The sequence below is a fragment of the Engystomops pustulosus genome, chromosome 8, assembly GCF_040894005.1.
Source record: "Engystomops pustulosus chromosome 8, aEngPut4.maternal, whole genome shotgun sequence".
Lineage (NCBI taxonomy): Eukaryota > Metazoa > Chordata > Amphibia > Anura > Leptodactylidae > Engystomops > Engystomops pustulosus.
The window spans coordinates 51,365,796-51,378,690 of NC_092418.1; the positions used below are offsets into that span (position 1 = coordinate 51,365,796).

At 43.2% G+C, this 12,895-nt stretch overlaps 1 protein-coding gene across 3 annotated transcripts in view; it reads left to right on the forward strand.

Moving 5' to 3' along the window:
- Positions 1-12,895, forward strand: part of SLC29A4 (solute carrier family 29 member 4) — a 189,076-nt gene that overhangs the window by 90,196 nt on the left and 85,985 nt on the right. For all 3 annotated transcript variants that reach the window (XM_072120914.1, XM_072120913.1, XM_072120912.1), the window contains 2 exons: positions 7,841-7,969; positions 10,331-10,405. In XM_072120914.1, coding sequence (XP_071977015.1) covers positions 7,841-7,969; positions 10,331-10,405 — 204 coding nt within the window. The remainder of the gene's footprint in view (positions 1-7,840; positions 7,970-10,330; positions 10,406-12,895) is intronic.

Sequence of the window (12,895 nt, forward strand, 5' to 3'; positions counted from 1 at the left end):
CAACAATCACCACCTCTATATCCCATTTTGAACTGCCTGACAGGGGTAAAATTCTATGTAGCAGATATGAGTTGGACAATCTCTATTGATAACATATTTGTACTGTTGAAAGGGTATAGTAAGATATTTGTACAGTTTGTGTAGAACCTAAATTAGTATCATATAGGTCTGAGATTTACATATGAATCAGACCATAAAATAATCTCTTTTTTAGATGTCTTCCAGACGTAGAGACTCTACCACAAACCTAAAGTAATTAATGCCTTGCTTAAGTCACAACCTGCTGCCATTTTTAGGGGTATCCATATGGGCCGATATCTACAAGCAAAGAAGAACTGCAGTACTGGACAGGAATTCCGAACTCAAGCTAATGAGCTGCAGTGACTGTTTTAACATTTAGCTAATCCTGATAAAGTCTGTAGGACAGATTTCCATCATATATCACTGTAGTCAAACTGAACATTTTGAGAATACGAACAAAGACAAAATGAATGTGGGCCAACTGTGTTGCATGATTACGACCTATGACAATGGAGATTTTTCAATATCATTGGCTCATGTTGCTAATGGACAATGAAATCAGAGACATGGTAGACCCCTGATCATTGATCAACTTCAAAAGGGAATGTTCAATCAAGGTCACTTTGTTCCTCCTTGACCGAAAGGCACATGGCTTGACCAAAAGCCATTGGGTTGTTTCAGTTGTAGGGGTGACTATTAAGTCAGGAAGTCTCCGGAAACAGCAAGAAATTAGTTATGCATGCACACATACTAATACATAAGAAAGTTGCAGATACAAGACTATTGCCTGAGATAGCTGGGACTTCTGGTACTGAGTTACGCACACATACATGAGGATGAGAGAAATGTGATGGTGAGATCATGGGAAATTGAGGATGACAATGAAGATAATGGATTGTGAGGTCATACTTCATAATTCTATTGTCAGGATCAGGGGTAGTGGACCCACTGCAGAATCATGGTTGGGGACAGGCAGGTGGTCAGGACAGACAGCACGGGATCAACGTCAAAGGGAAAGCAGAAGGTCAGGGCTGGCAGCAGAGGAGCAAAGTCAGGAACAAAATCAAGGTCTCAACGGGAAATCACAATACAAGCGCAGGACATAAGGAAACAAGCTTTCTCTATGGCGCAAGGCACAAAGATCCTGGCTGGCTATATACTGGGGGCAGGCTTGCTATTACATCTCAACATAGCACCACACCACATTTCAGTGCCAAGTATAGTAACCAATGTAAACAAATAACATCTATTATAAAAAAAAATACCTTCCTATTTTGCAACACATCAACATATTGCAAGATATCCTTGGTGATGGAGTTGCCTGTCAGGTTCGCTAGGGAGAATGCTGGGACTTCTGGTGGTGCCAGCAGCGTTCTCCGAACCCCGGCGCGTGTCCGCACAAACTCCACCTCTCGTCCTGGGCAGCGGCTGCTAAGATCTCGCGCTGTCTAGGAATGGCTGGGACCTTGAACCTCTGCTTGGTGCCTGTTGTTCTGCACCGTGAGGGGTTAATTCCCAGATGCTGTCCAGCTCCTATCAGGTTCTGGAGGTGGAGTTCTGGCTGCATAAATTGCAGCTTCACTAGTCACCTGTGCCAGTGTTTGAAATCTCTTTCTCCACTCGCTTGCTGCACTAGGTTGTATTGCTCTGTATCTGAATTGTTGTTACCTCGGCTAGTTTTTGACTTTGACTCTTTGCCTACTGATTTTGCTATTGACGTACCCTCCCGTTGTGACTCCGGCTAGTTTACGATTCTTTTGTGTTTTATGTTTGTCAGTCTGTTTGTATTTCCCTTCCCACACTTAAACCAGAGTATTCCGAGTCTTCAAGTAGTCGCCCCACGGTTTAGCGTGGGGGGGCTATAGGAAGGGACAGAGGCTGGGGCAAGCTCAGGGCACACTATCCCCTGTCTTTTGTGTACCCAATCCTAACAGAAACACTGGCCACTCACAGGTCTGCATCCTGTATCCGACCTGCTACATTCTCTCCTCCCATGGAGCCTTTGTCAGCTGTGGTCGCTCAGGTCCAGACCCTAACTCAGCTTGTTCAGGATCTAGCTTCCCGTCTCCAAATTCAGGAATCTATGCAGGTTCCACGGCAGACATCACCGCAGGATCCACTGCCACCCACGCCTGAACCTAAGGTTCCTCTCCCTGACGTGTTTTTTGGTGACCGTAAGAAATTTTTTTCATTTCGGGAGGGCTGTAAACTTTACTTTTCTTTACGCCCTCGTTCATCGGGCACAGAGATTCAAAGGGTGGGCGTGGTAATTTCCCTGTTGCGTGGGGATCCGCAAAATTGGGCTTTTTCTCTCCCACCTGACTCTCCATCCCGTTCTTCTCTAGACGCTTTTTTTTCTGCTTTAGGCCAGATTTATGACGAACCTGACCGCCGAGCACTGGCAGTTTCCCACCTTAGATCTCTGTGTCAGGGAAAACGGACAGCAGAAGATTATTGTGCCCAGTTCAGACAGTATGTGACTGACTCGCAATGGAATGACTGCGCCCTAAAAGACCAATTTATGTCCGGACTGTCAGACCAAGTACAGGATTTAGTCTTAGCTTATGCCGAGCCTCAGACATTAGATGATGCTATGACTCTGGTCATCCGAGTTGATCGTCGCCTAAGATCCAGGCGATCACCTCGGGTGTCCTCTGACTGTCAGCCAGCGGCCAATCTGTCTCCGGGTAGTCCAGAATTGGAATCCATGGAGCTGGATAGCATCTCTCCTGCACAGCGGAAGCAACATCGAATGAGACGTCATCTTTGTTTCTACTGTGGAAGTCCTGATCATCAGGTCAACACCTGTCCCAAGAGGCAGCAGCAGGAAAACTTCCGCTCCTAAGCAGTAGTCGGGGGGACTGCTTAGGAGCTCAGGTACTCCCAGTTGTGTCTAGAATGTATTTACCTTGTACGGTTAAGTTTCAGTCTGTTTCCTGCACTGGTCGCGCCTTTTTGGATTCAGGTGCTGCGTCTAATTTAATCGATTATAATTTTGTCTCTCAGTTTTGTATGTCATTGATTCCATTGTCCACTCCTATCCAGATGTCGGGTGCGGATTTGACCCCTCTACAGGCAGGGTTGATTAAATTCCGAACCCCGCAGATAAAACTTATGGTAGGAGCTATGCATGTAGAATGGTGTTCTTTCCTAGTTATGGAAAACCTGTCTGAAAATGTCATTCTTGGTCTACCCTGGCTCCGGATCCATAATCCGGTAATTAATTGGGAAACTCTGGAGCTGGTTCATTGGGGTCCTCACTGTAAGGATCACCTGTCCAGAGTTTCATTATGTACAGTAGTGGCGGAAGATCAGAGTCTTCCAGGTTTTCTCTCTGATTACTCAGATGTGTTTTCAAAACCCTTATCCCAAGTACTTCCTCCTCACAGGGAGTTTGATTGTAAAATTGACCTTCTTCCTGATGCTAGATTGCCAAAGGGTCGTATATATAACCTGTCGGTACCAGAACGGGAGGCACTGAAGAGTTATATTGATGAGAGTTTGGCAATCGGACATATCCGTCCTTCTGAGTCGCCCACTGGGGCCGGGTTCTTTTTTGTTGAGAAAAAAGATGGTGGTTTACGGCCGTGTATTGATTATCGAGAATTAAACAAGATAACGGTAAAAAACTCAGGTCCTCTCCCCTTGATCCCGGATCTCTTAAATCAGGTTTCTGGGGCCCAAGTTTTCTCTAAATTAGATCTCAGAGGGGCTTATAACCTGATTCGAATCCGGGAAGGGGATGAGTGGAAAACCGCATTTAATACACCTTTGGGGCACTTTGAATACCTGGTTATGCCCTTTGGTTTGAGTAATGCCCCAGCGGTTTTTCAAGGGTTTATGAACTCCATCTTTCATGATTACATTGGTGTGTTTATGGTGGTTTATCTAGACGATATTTTGATTTTCTCTCCTGATATGGTTTCTCACCAGCAACACCTCCGCCAAGTACTTACCAGGTTGCGCAAAAACCACCTCTTCGCTAAGCTGGAAAAGTGTGTTTTTTGCGTCCAGAAGGTTTCCTTCTTAGGTTATGTTGTGACTCCCTCTGATGTACGGATGGATCCGAGTAAGGTTCAGGCGCTCACGGACTGGGTTCGGCCTACCAATCTTAAGGCCCTACAACGTTTTTTAGGTTTCGCTAACTATTATCGGAACTTTATAAAGAACTTTTCCGTGATCGCTAAACCCCTCACGGATCTAACCCGTAAGGGTGCTGATCCGAACAATTGGTCCCCTGCCGCTTGCTCAGCGTTTGAAACTTTAAAAGCGGCATTCTCGTCAGCCCCAGTCTTGGTTCAACCTGACCTCTCTCTGCCGTTTGTTGTGGAGGTAGATGCCTCCGAGGTAGGAGTTGGTGCAGTGTTGTCTCAGGGGTCCTCCACTCTCACCAGACTTAGGCCCTGTGCATATTTCTCTAGAAAGTTTTCCTCTTGTGAGAGGAATTATGATATTGGTAATCGAGAGCTCCTTGCCATTAAGTGGGCATTTGAAGTCTGGCGACACTTTTTGGAGGGAGCTCTTCATCCGATCACTGTGCTCACGGATCATAAGAACTTAGTATATTTGGATACTGCTAAACGCTTGAACTCACGTCAGGCTAGGTGGGCCTTGTTTTTCTCTCGCTTCAATTTTGTGGTCACCTACCGACCTGGGTCAAAAAATGTGAAGGCTGATGCCTTGTCCCGTAGCTTCGGGACTCCTGAGCTTCCAGAGGCTACTGACAGTAATATTTTGTCTCCAGGGGTTGTGCTGGCAGCTGTCTCCTCCCACCTCTCCTCTCAAATTTTAGCAGGACAAAGATCTGCACCTAAAGACCTTCCGGAAGGCAAATTATTTGTTCCTCTTTCTTGTCGTTTGAGAGTGTTGGAGGAGACGCATTGCTCGGTGTTGGCAAGTCATCCGGGAATGCGGAGCACCTTGGATCTCTTAAAGAGAAGTTACTGGTGGCCTCACATGACTAAGGATGTGCACGCATTTGTCCAAGCCTGTCAGGTCTGTGCGCGAGGAAAGACTCCCAGGAGACGTCCTGAGGGGCCTCTTCTTCCGCTTCCAGTTCCCACCAGGCCGTGGTCTAAAGTGTCTATGGACTTTGTCACTGATCTGCCAGCGTCTCAAGGCTGTACAGTGGTTTGGGTAGTAGTGGACCGTTTCTCTAAAATGGGACACTTTGTTCCATTAAAAAAGTTACCTTCAGCTGAAGAATTAGCTGAATTGTTTATACAGAATATTGTGCGCCTCCATGGTATACCAGATGATATTGTGTCAGATAGGGGCGTACAATTTGTTTCCAAATTTTGGCGAGCATTTTGTTCTAGACTGGAAGTTAATTTGTCGTTCTCGTCGGCGTTTCACCCTGAGTCTAATGGTCAGTCCGAGAGGATGAATCAGGAGATGATTCAATATCTGCGACTCTTTGTCTCGGACAGTCAGGACCAGTGGGTGAAATTCCTTCCGTTGGCAGAATTTGCTATTAATAATCACTGTAGTTCGTCCACACAGGTATCTCCGTTTTTCTGCAATTATGGTTTTCATCCTCGTTTCTCTTTTTCATCTGTGCCTGTCTCTAATATTCCTCGAGCGGAAGCTGTTACATCCAAGTTGCGCTCACTCTGGTCACAGGTTCGGGGGAATATTCAGAGGGCACAAAATTCTATGGTCCAACAAACTGAAAGAAGGCGCACTAACTCCGATACGTTTGTGGTGGGGGATAAAGTGTGGTTATCCACGAAAAACCTTAAATTGAAGGTCCCCTCTTTGAAGTTTGCGCCCAGGTTTGTGGGTCCGTTTGTTGTTACGCATATTGTTAACCCGGTTTCCTTCAAGATTACACTTCCAGCAGGGTGGCGGGTCCATGACACCTTCCATAAGAGTCTTCTGAAGCGCTATGTTGAGCCTGTTTTGCCCCTTCCTGACCCTCCTTCTCCATCTATTGTGGAGGGGAATCTGGAATTTGAGGTAGAAAAAATTGTGAATTCCAGATGGGTAGGTAACTCCCTGCAGTACCTGGTTCATTGGAAAGGTTTTGGTCCTGAGGATAGGTCTTGGGTTCCAGCTAGAGATGTTCATGCTCCACGGTTACTCAGGTTGTTTCATCAGACCTACCCTCAGAAGCCATCTTTAAGATCTAGGGGTCCGAAGGCCCCCCGTCAGGGGGGGGGTACTGTCAGGTTCGCTAGGGAGAATGCTGGGACTTCTGGTGGTGCCAGCAGCGTTCTCCGAACCCCGGCGCGTGTCCGCACAAACTCCACCTCTCGTCCTGGGCAGCGGCTGCTAAGATCTCGCGCTGTCTAGGAATGGCTGGGACCTTGAACCTCTGCTTGGTGCCTGTTGTTCTGCACCGTGAGGGGTTAATTCCCAGATGCTGTCCAGCTCCTATCAGGTTCTGGAGGTGGAGTTCTGGCTGCATAAATTGCAGCTTCACTAGTCACCTGTGCCAGTGTTTGAAATCTCTTTCTCCACTTGCTTGCTGCACTAGGTTGTATTGCTCTGTATCTGAATTGTTGTTACCTCGGCTAGTTTTTGACTTTGACTCTTTGCCTACTGATTTTGCTATTGACGTACCCTCCCGTTGTGACTCCGGCTAGTTTACGATTCTTTTGTGTTTTATGTTTGTCAGTCTGTTTGTATTTCCCTTCCCACACTTAAACCAGAGTATTCCGAGTCTTCAAGTAGTCGCCCCACGGTTTAGCGTGGGGGGGCTATAGGAAGGGACAGAGGCTGGGGCAAGCTCAGGGCACACTATCCCCTGTCTTTTGTGTACCCAATCCTAACATTGCCTTTGTTTCCACTAAGGCTGCTACAGTTATCGCCTAATTATTTAACTTCCCATAAGTTACATACTCCGTGGCTCACTCACAAAGGCAGCTACAGCTGCGGAGGCAAACGGTGCAATGTTTGCAAATGTATGTTAAAAAATACTACCTTCAAATCCCAAGCAAACAAATAAACATTTTTCATTAATCGCTATATTAATTGTGAAACAACTTGGGTAATATACCTTATCAAATGTACACATAGCTGTCTCCAGTATGTTGGGTGCACATCATGAAATTAAAAGACCGTATTTCAGAACACATAACGGGGGCCAACCCCAAAACAATTGCCTCACCCAGAGGCGAGTCATAGGAATAGATCATGTCACCTCGAATAGAAGAGGAGGAGACCGCATTAAAAAATTGTACATGAAAGAAGCCAAGTGGATACTCACACTGGGGACACGTGACCCTTTAGGATTAAACTTCTGCAATGATTTTGCTTGCATATTTTAAATCTTTTATGTTACTCCACTCTTCAGCATAGTTCCACCCCACACTGATTGACATATCGTATAGTCCAATTACCTTTAGTTTACATGTCACATGACTCGGAGTTGTTGCCGTGTTCAGTAGATGTATGAATAAGGACCATGTAAAACAGGTCCGAAACGCGTCACCTCAGTTCGTTTGTACAAAAATGCGGACATTCACAAACTTCTTTAGTTCCCAGGAGACCTCTTAGGGATCAAAGCTGGGTGTCCTTTACAGGGTTTCCAGGGGCTGAACTTATGGTCTTCCCATACAATCCTGGACAACCTCTATTAGGCTTCCTGACCCTGTATACCGGGCATCATCATGGGCTTTCTTGACTGCTATACTGCTATATACTTCCTAAATGCACATACCCACGCATGTTTCACACTACAACGGCTATATCTTCTGAACTTTGGCACATAGGACCAATTTCTAGGACTTAATCTTTTCATTAACTGTTAGATTATGTAGATAGTTTGTGTTTACTATGGACAAGCGATTGAAACGTCTATTTATTTCATCTGCAGGGTATATTTTTGCTCTGGGACCCCTAATCTTTATTGGAATTTGTGACATCTGGCTTGAGCTATTTACATTTAAACAATCATATGCCATAAACCTTTTTGCTGTTGGTGTAGTGGCTTTCGGGTGCACAGGTAAGTAATTTAATAGCATAACTAAGTTTCGGAGGGTGTTGCTATTGTAAAAAGTTTTTTCCCCCTTGTATATTTCTGCTACTAATGGTATGTATTCTAGTGGTATTAGTATTGTCTGCCTTCAATAGTATACTTAAAATCCATAGTTTTTCATTTTTATTAAAATTCTAATGGGCCAACCACCCTCAAGTTCAACATCTATCTCACTACATGTCTTGGAGAATAGGGAACCCTGCCTTTCTCTGAAAATCACTGTAATGATGTGTGTGTGTGAGACGAATATAACAAGGATTATACATGTAGGTGTAATCAATGCACCAATAAAGCTCAGGACAGAGATAAAACAAGATAAAAATCACAATAGTTACAATAAAAGGAATATAAGATAAGGAGAGCAGTCTCTGAGCCTTCCAATCCAGAGGTTTCCACCACTGATATAAGAGTAGTCTGTAGGGATGCAGTTAGGTCCATAAATATTTAGACAGTAAGGTCGATAAATATTTAGACAATGCTCCTTCACAGAGCTCACAATGTGGTGAGCTGACATCAGTGGGGGAGGGAATAGCTGTACAGAAGCACAAAGGTGAGGGCCATGAGCTGAGCAGTCTGCAGCACAGACTTGTCACATGTTGTTTTTTTTAAATGCATCCCAAATATAGCCAAACCCCTGGGACTACACAGAGGATTCTGTCAGGATGTAAGGTTAGTTATAACACACAATTATCTTATAATGCAAATGTTCAGAGAAACCAGATAGGTATGTATGCAATGCAGCTGTAATGGGCTTTTGCAACCTGTCTATAATGAAAATGAGGTCCCTGGTGACAGGTTCCCTTTAATTGGTAAAGCTGGGAAATGGTATACAATACATGTGAGCGCAATCATTTTTACAATGTTATAAAATGCTGTAAACACAAAAAAGGCTTCTGGACCATCTATTTAGATTTGACTTCAACTGCAGGAGTAGAGGAGGGGGTTGAATTTGAAGGTATTTCTACCCTAGCACCCAGTTGTATTCCCAGATATTGGATCAACTCCATGGCCTAGCAGAAGAAAAATCCTTTCCTAGGTCGCTTCATCTGTAGCTGTGACATATTCACCACTAAGGCCTCAGATTTTTGAATTTTGGAAAGTGTCCCAGAAGTTCCAATTCCTGCATAAGATTAGGAATGGAAACCAAGGGCATATGAAGATGTCTTGGCCTCCAAAAATTAGACCCCTAGATGTTTTCATTTGACCGAAGGAGGAAGGGTTCGATCGATAGGGAGTATCACATAACATAAAAAAAATTTAAAATTGTATAATTAAATAAATCTATAAACAAACTATAGAAATTTTCATTTAATAAAAAAATTAATACATTTGTATATGTAAATTTTAAGCCTCTGCTTTCTTTTAGAGATGGGGTGAAGTGCTAACAACAAATTTCACCCACTCTTTAGGATAATGATCAGAAGGGTCTGGCAGTGATTAATCCTCCTGACCTTCAGACTATAAGACACAGATACTTTTTTTTCACAAAATTTTTCTTGCTAAAAAGCGCATCTTATGGCCCGCAAAATATAGTAAGTGTTAAGGATTCAGTTGTCATTTTATTTATTTGTTATAAAATACTTTATATGTACCCCAAAATGGTACCAACATGTCCAGAAAAAAAGCCTTCTTATGGCTATGTTTAAGAAAAAATCTAAAAGTTATGGCAATGAAAAAGTAAAATTAAAAAATTACTTTGGTATAAAAGTCCAGGATTCAAATAGTGGAAAGGGTTTAAAGATGCACGCATTAAGTTAACATATCTACTTATTTTGGAATTAAGGCACAACATACAATAGTCCAGTGATGGCGAACCTATGGCACGGGTGCCAGAGGCGGCACTCAGAGCCCTTTTTGTGGGCACCAGGTCCATCGCCCCAGAACACCAGACAGGACTCAAAGAATCTTCCTGCAGTTCCAAGCAACTTAAAAGATGCTGCTTTCATTCATGTTTTGATGCTTACTTCGTTACTTGGGACTGTAGGAAGAGGGAGAATGTGTAGACAGGGCCGAATTATCTTTGGAGGACCTCCTGCTGGCCCCATGATTCTCTGTGTACAGAGGGACACTGGAAAGAAGTGATGTAAATTGTCCATCTTTCTACTGTGTTGCGTCCTCAGGAGGCCAAAATGAAAGTTGTTGAACAGGGAGCAGTAAGTTACTGCTTTAATTTTTGGTTGGCACCTCGCGATAATTAAGGGGGGTTTGGGGTTCAGTTTGGGCACTCGGCCTCTAAAAGGTTTGCCATCACTGCAATAGTCTATATACTTTTTAGTGTAATTTATGGTTTCTTATGTACTTTATCTTATCTTTATTTTATTTCACAAGTGCAGCAATCTAGCTTCTATGGCTACACAGGGATGCTACCAAAACGTTACACTCAAGGAGTAATGACAGGTGAAAGTAAGTATCATATATGATATGTGTAATTCTACAAAAATGAAAATGATTGTGAATATATACTTGCATTTGTACTTTATTTTTTTTTATTCCATTAGACCTACACATTTTATAATGATAAAGATTATCCTGCACAAAGCATTTCTCTTTTAGAGCACCAATAAACTCACAGTGGTAAATCTTCTGTTGAAAAGCTTTAACATTTGACAGTTGGTGCAATAAAAGCTGATCTGATTAAGCATGATATAATTAAGGGCATAGATTCTTTATTCTGCCTGAAATGTGTAAGAAAAACGATGACGACATCACTGCCTTTTAAATGATGAAATAAAAGATCAAATTTTAATTTATGGTGCTCGGATCCTATCTTTTCACGTCATTGGATTTTCCCTCTGCATTCCTAGCAGCCAACATCCCCCTGCATATGTGCATTATCTGATGGACATCAGCAGAGATCAATAGAAGGCTTTCAAAGGAGAGCCACAATGGGGCTTTCTCTTTTCATGTTGACATACAAGCAGCAGCCTGCAGTTTGTCATAACCTAAAGGGAAACTAAACTTTCAATTTTTTTTCATTTTTATGAGTCCTAATAATAAATAATGTAATATACTTAAAGGATAACTCTAAAGATAGTTAACAAAAAATAGAGAGCCTTTGACAACTATTCCAACGATACCTATATCATGCTTTTGGCTTCTTCCTATTTTGAGATGTAAGGCTAATAGATATGAGATGATCAGTAAAATCTATTAAAGCTTTTCCTGAAGTGGGCGGGACTTCCTGGTTGTGACATCAGCTAAGGGCACTGATGCCAGAACACTAAGAGCACATTCAGCCACAGAATCAGTGTTACTGCTTGTGCAAAGATCTAGTGCAGGGCAAGGCAGAGTAGTCACAGAGCACTGGATCTCTGAATCATGGTAAGAAATAATCACAGAGTATTCTACTACACCACAATGTAAATGTTATAAGTATTGTAGCAAAGGGGAACAGATGCCACATGGAAACCCACCATACCTGGGGAAGTACAGAAGGAGAAAGAATATATGATTCAGAGGAATAAGTCTTGGAGTTACTAGGATACTTGAAATTGTCCAAAGGGATTGTTTTACTTGTGTCTGTTGAATTTCCGGCCACCATCTTTTAAGTGGAGCTCCTGTATCCATTTAACCATGTCTCAAAAAACTCCAGAAATATCCAGGGGATTGGTCAAAGGACCATGATACCACCGGGATCTCATTTTATGAGAAAAGAGAGATGCTTTTTCCCACACCCTTTCTAAAGTCACAGTAGATAATTCCCAAGTTTCAACAAATTCTTGTTTACCTCGAGCAGTGTACTCAGGGCCAGATTAAGGTTGGTGGGGGCCCCTCGGTGCAAATTGGTGGGGACTCCCTGACAATTTTTTGTAAAAAAAAAAAAAGCATGTGAATCCTATATATCATATATATATATATATATATATATATATATATACAGACCGTGCACACCCTACATGTATACTGTATAAACACACTGAGAGCATGTACACCCTACATATATACTGTGAATATACACATATACACACATAGACCATTTACACCCTACATATATACTATATATACACACAAAGCATGTTCACTCTATGTATACTGTATATACACACACAGACCATGCACACCATACATATATACTGTATACACACACACTCAGAGCATGTACTAATATATATATAGTGTACATATAGATAAACAGTACAATATATTCATATACTCACCAGGGAGAGCCCTGGAAGAGATGGGTTCACCCCCAGCACTCAGGGCATCCATGTGCATCCACTACAGAGTGATAGTAGGGGATGAAAGCACAGGCAGGAGCTCACCTCTTTCCTTACCATGTGCTCTTCTAGTTCTGTTATGTGCCCCTCCTTCGACAGTTCCCAGACAGGGGAGTGAACTTATATTGAAGAAGAGATCCCTGCTCCTCTTATTTTAAGTTGCCGCAAGAAAGTAAACAGTTACAGACTTCCACGCCTAATGAAACGTAAGTAAGGAGAGCTCTGTGTGTCCGGCTAGCATCATTTGGTCCCAAGTCTGCATATCAAGTGCTGTGATACCCACGGCCCCCAATGTACCTATGGAGAACCTCCCCGTTGTATCAAGAGGTTGCAGCAGGCGCAATCTGCTCAGCCACTGCATCTCTCCCCGAGTATATCCAAGATGGCGCCGTAGCCCAGCAAGAATAACAGGAAATGTGCTCCTCCTCCCAACCCCCTGTGACAGCAGCAAAAGAGACAGAACAGAGGAGGTAATAAAAGGTTTTAATATAGCTTGCCAAACCCTGGCAGTGGAGGTAGCAAAGTTTTTGGTGCCAGACATAACAGTGTCTATGGAATCCACATTCTCAGGTGCCCTACAGAAACTACAAGCAGACGTGGCGCTTCATGAATCCCATATTACAGAGCTGGAGCAGAGAGTGAGCATCATGGAGGATGAGATGGACCTGCATTGCTA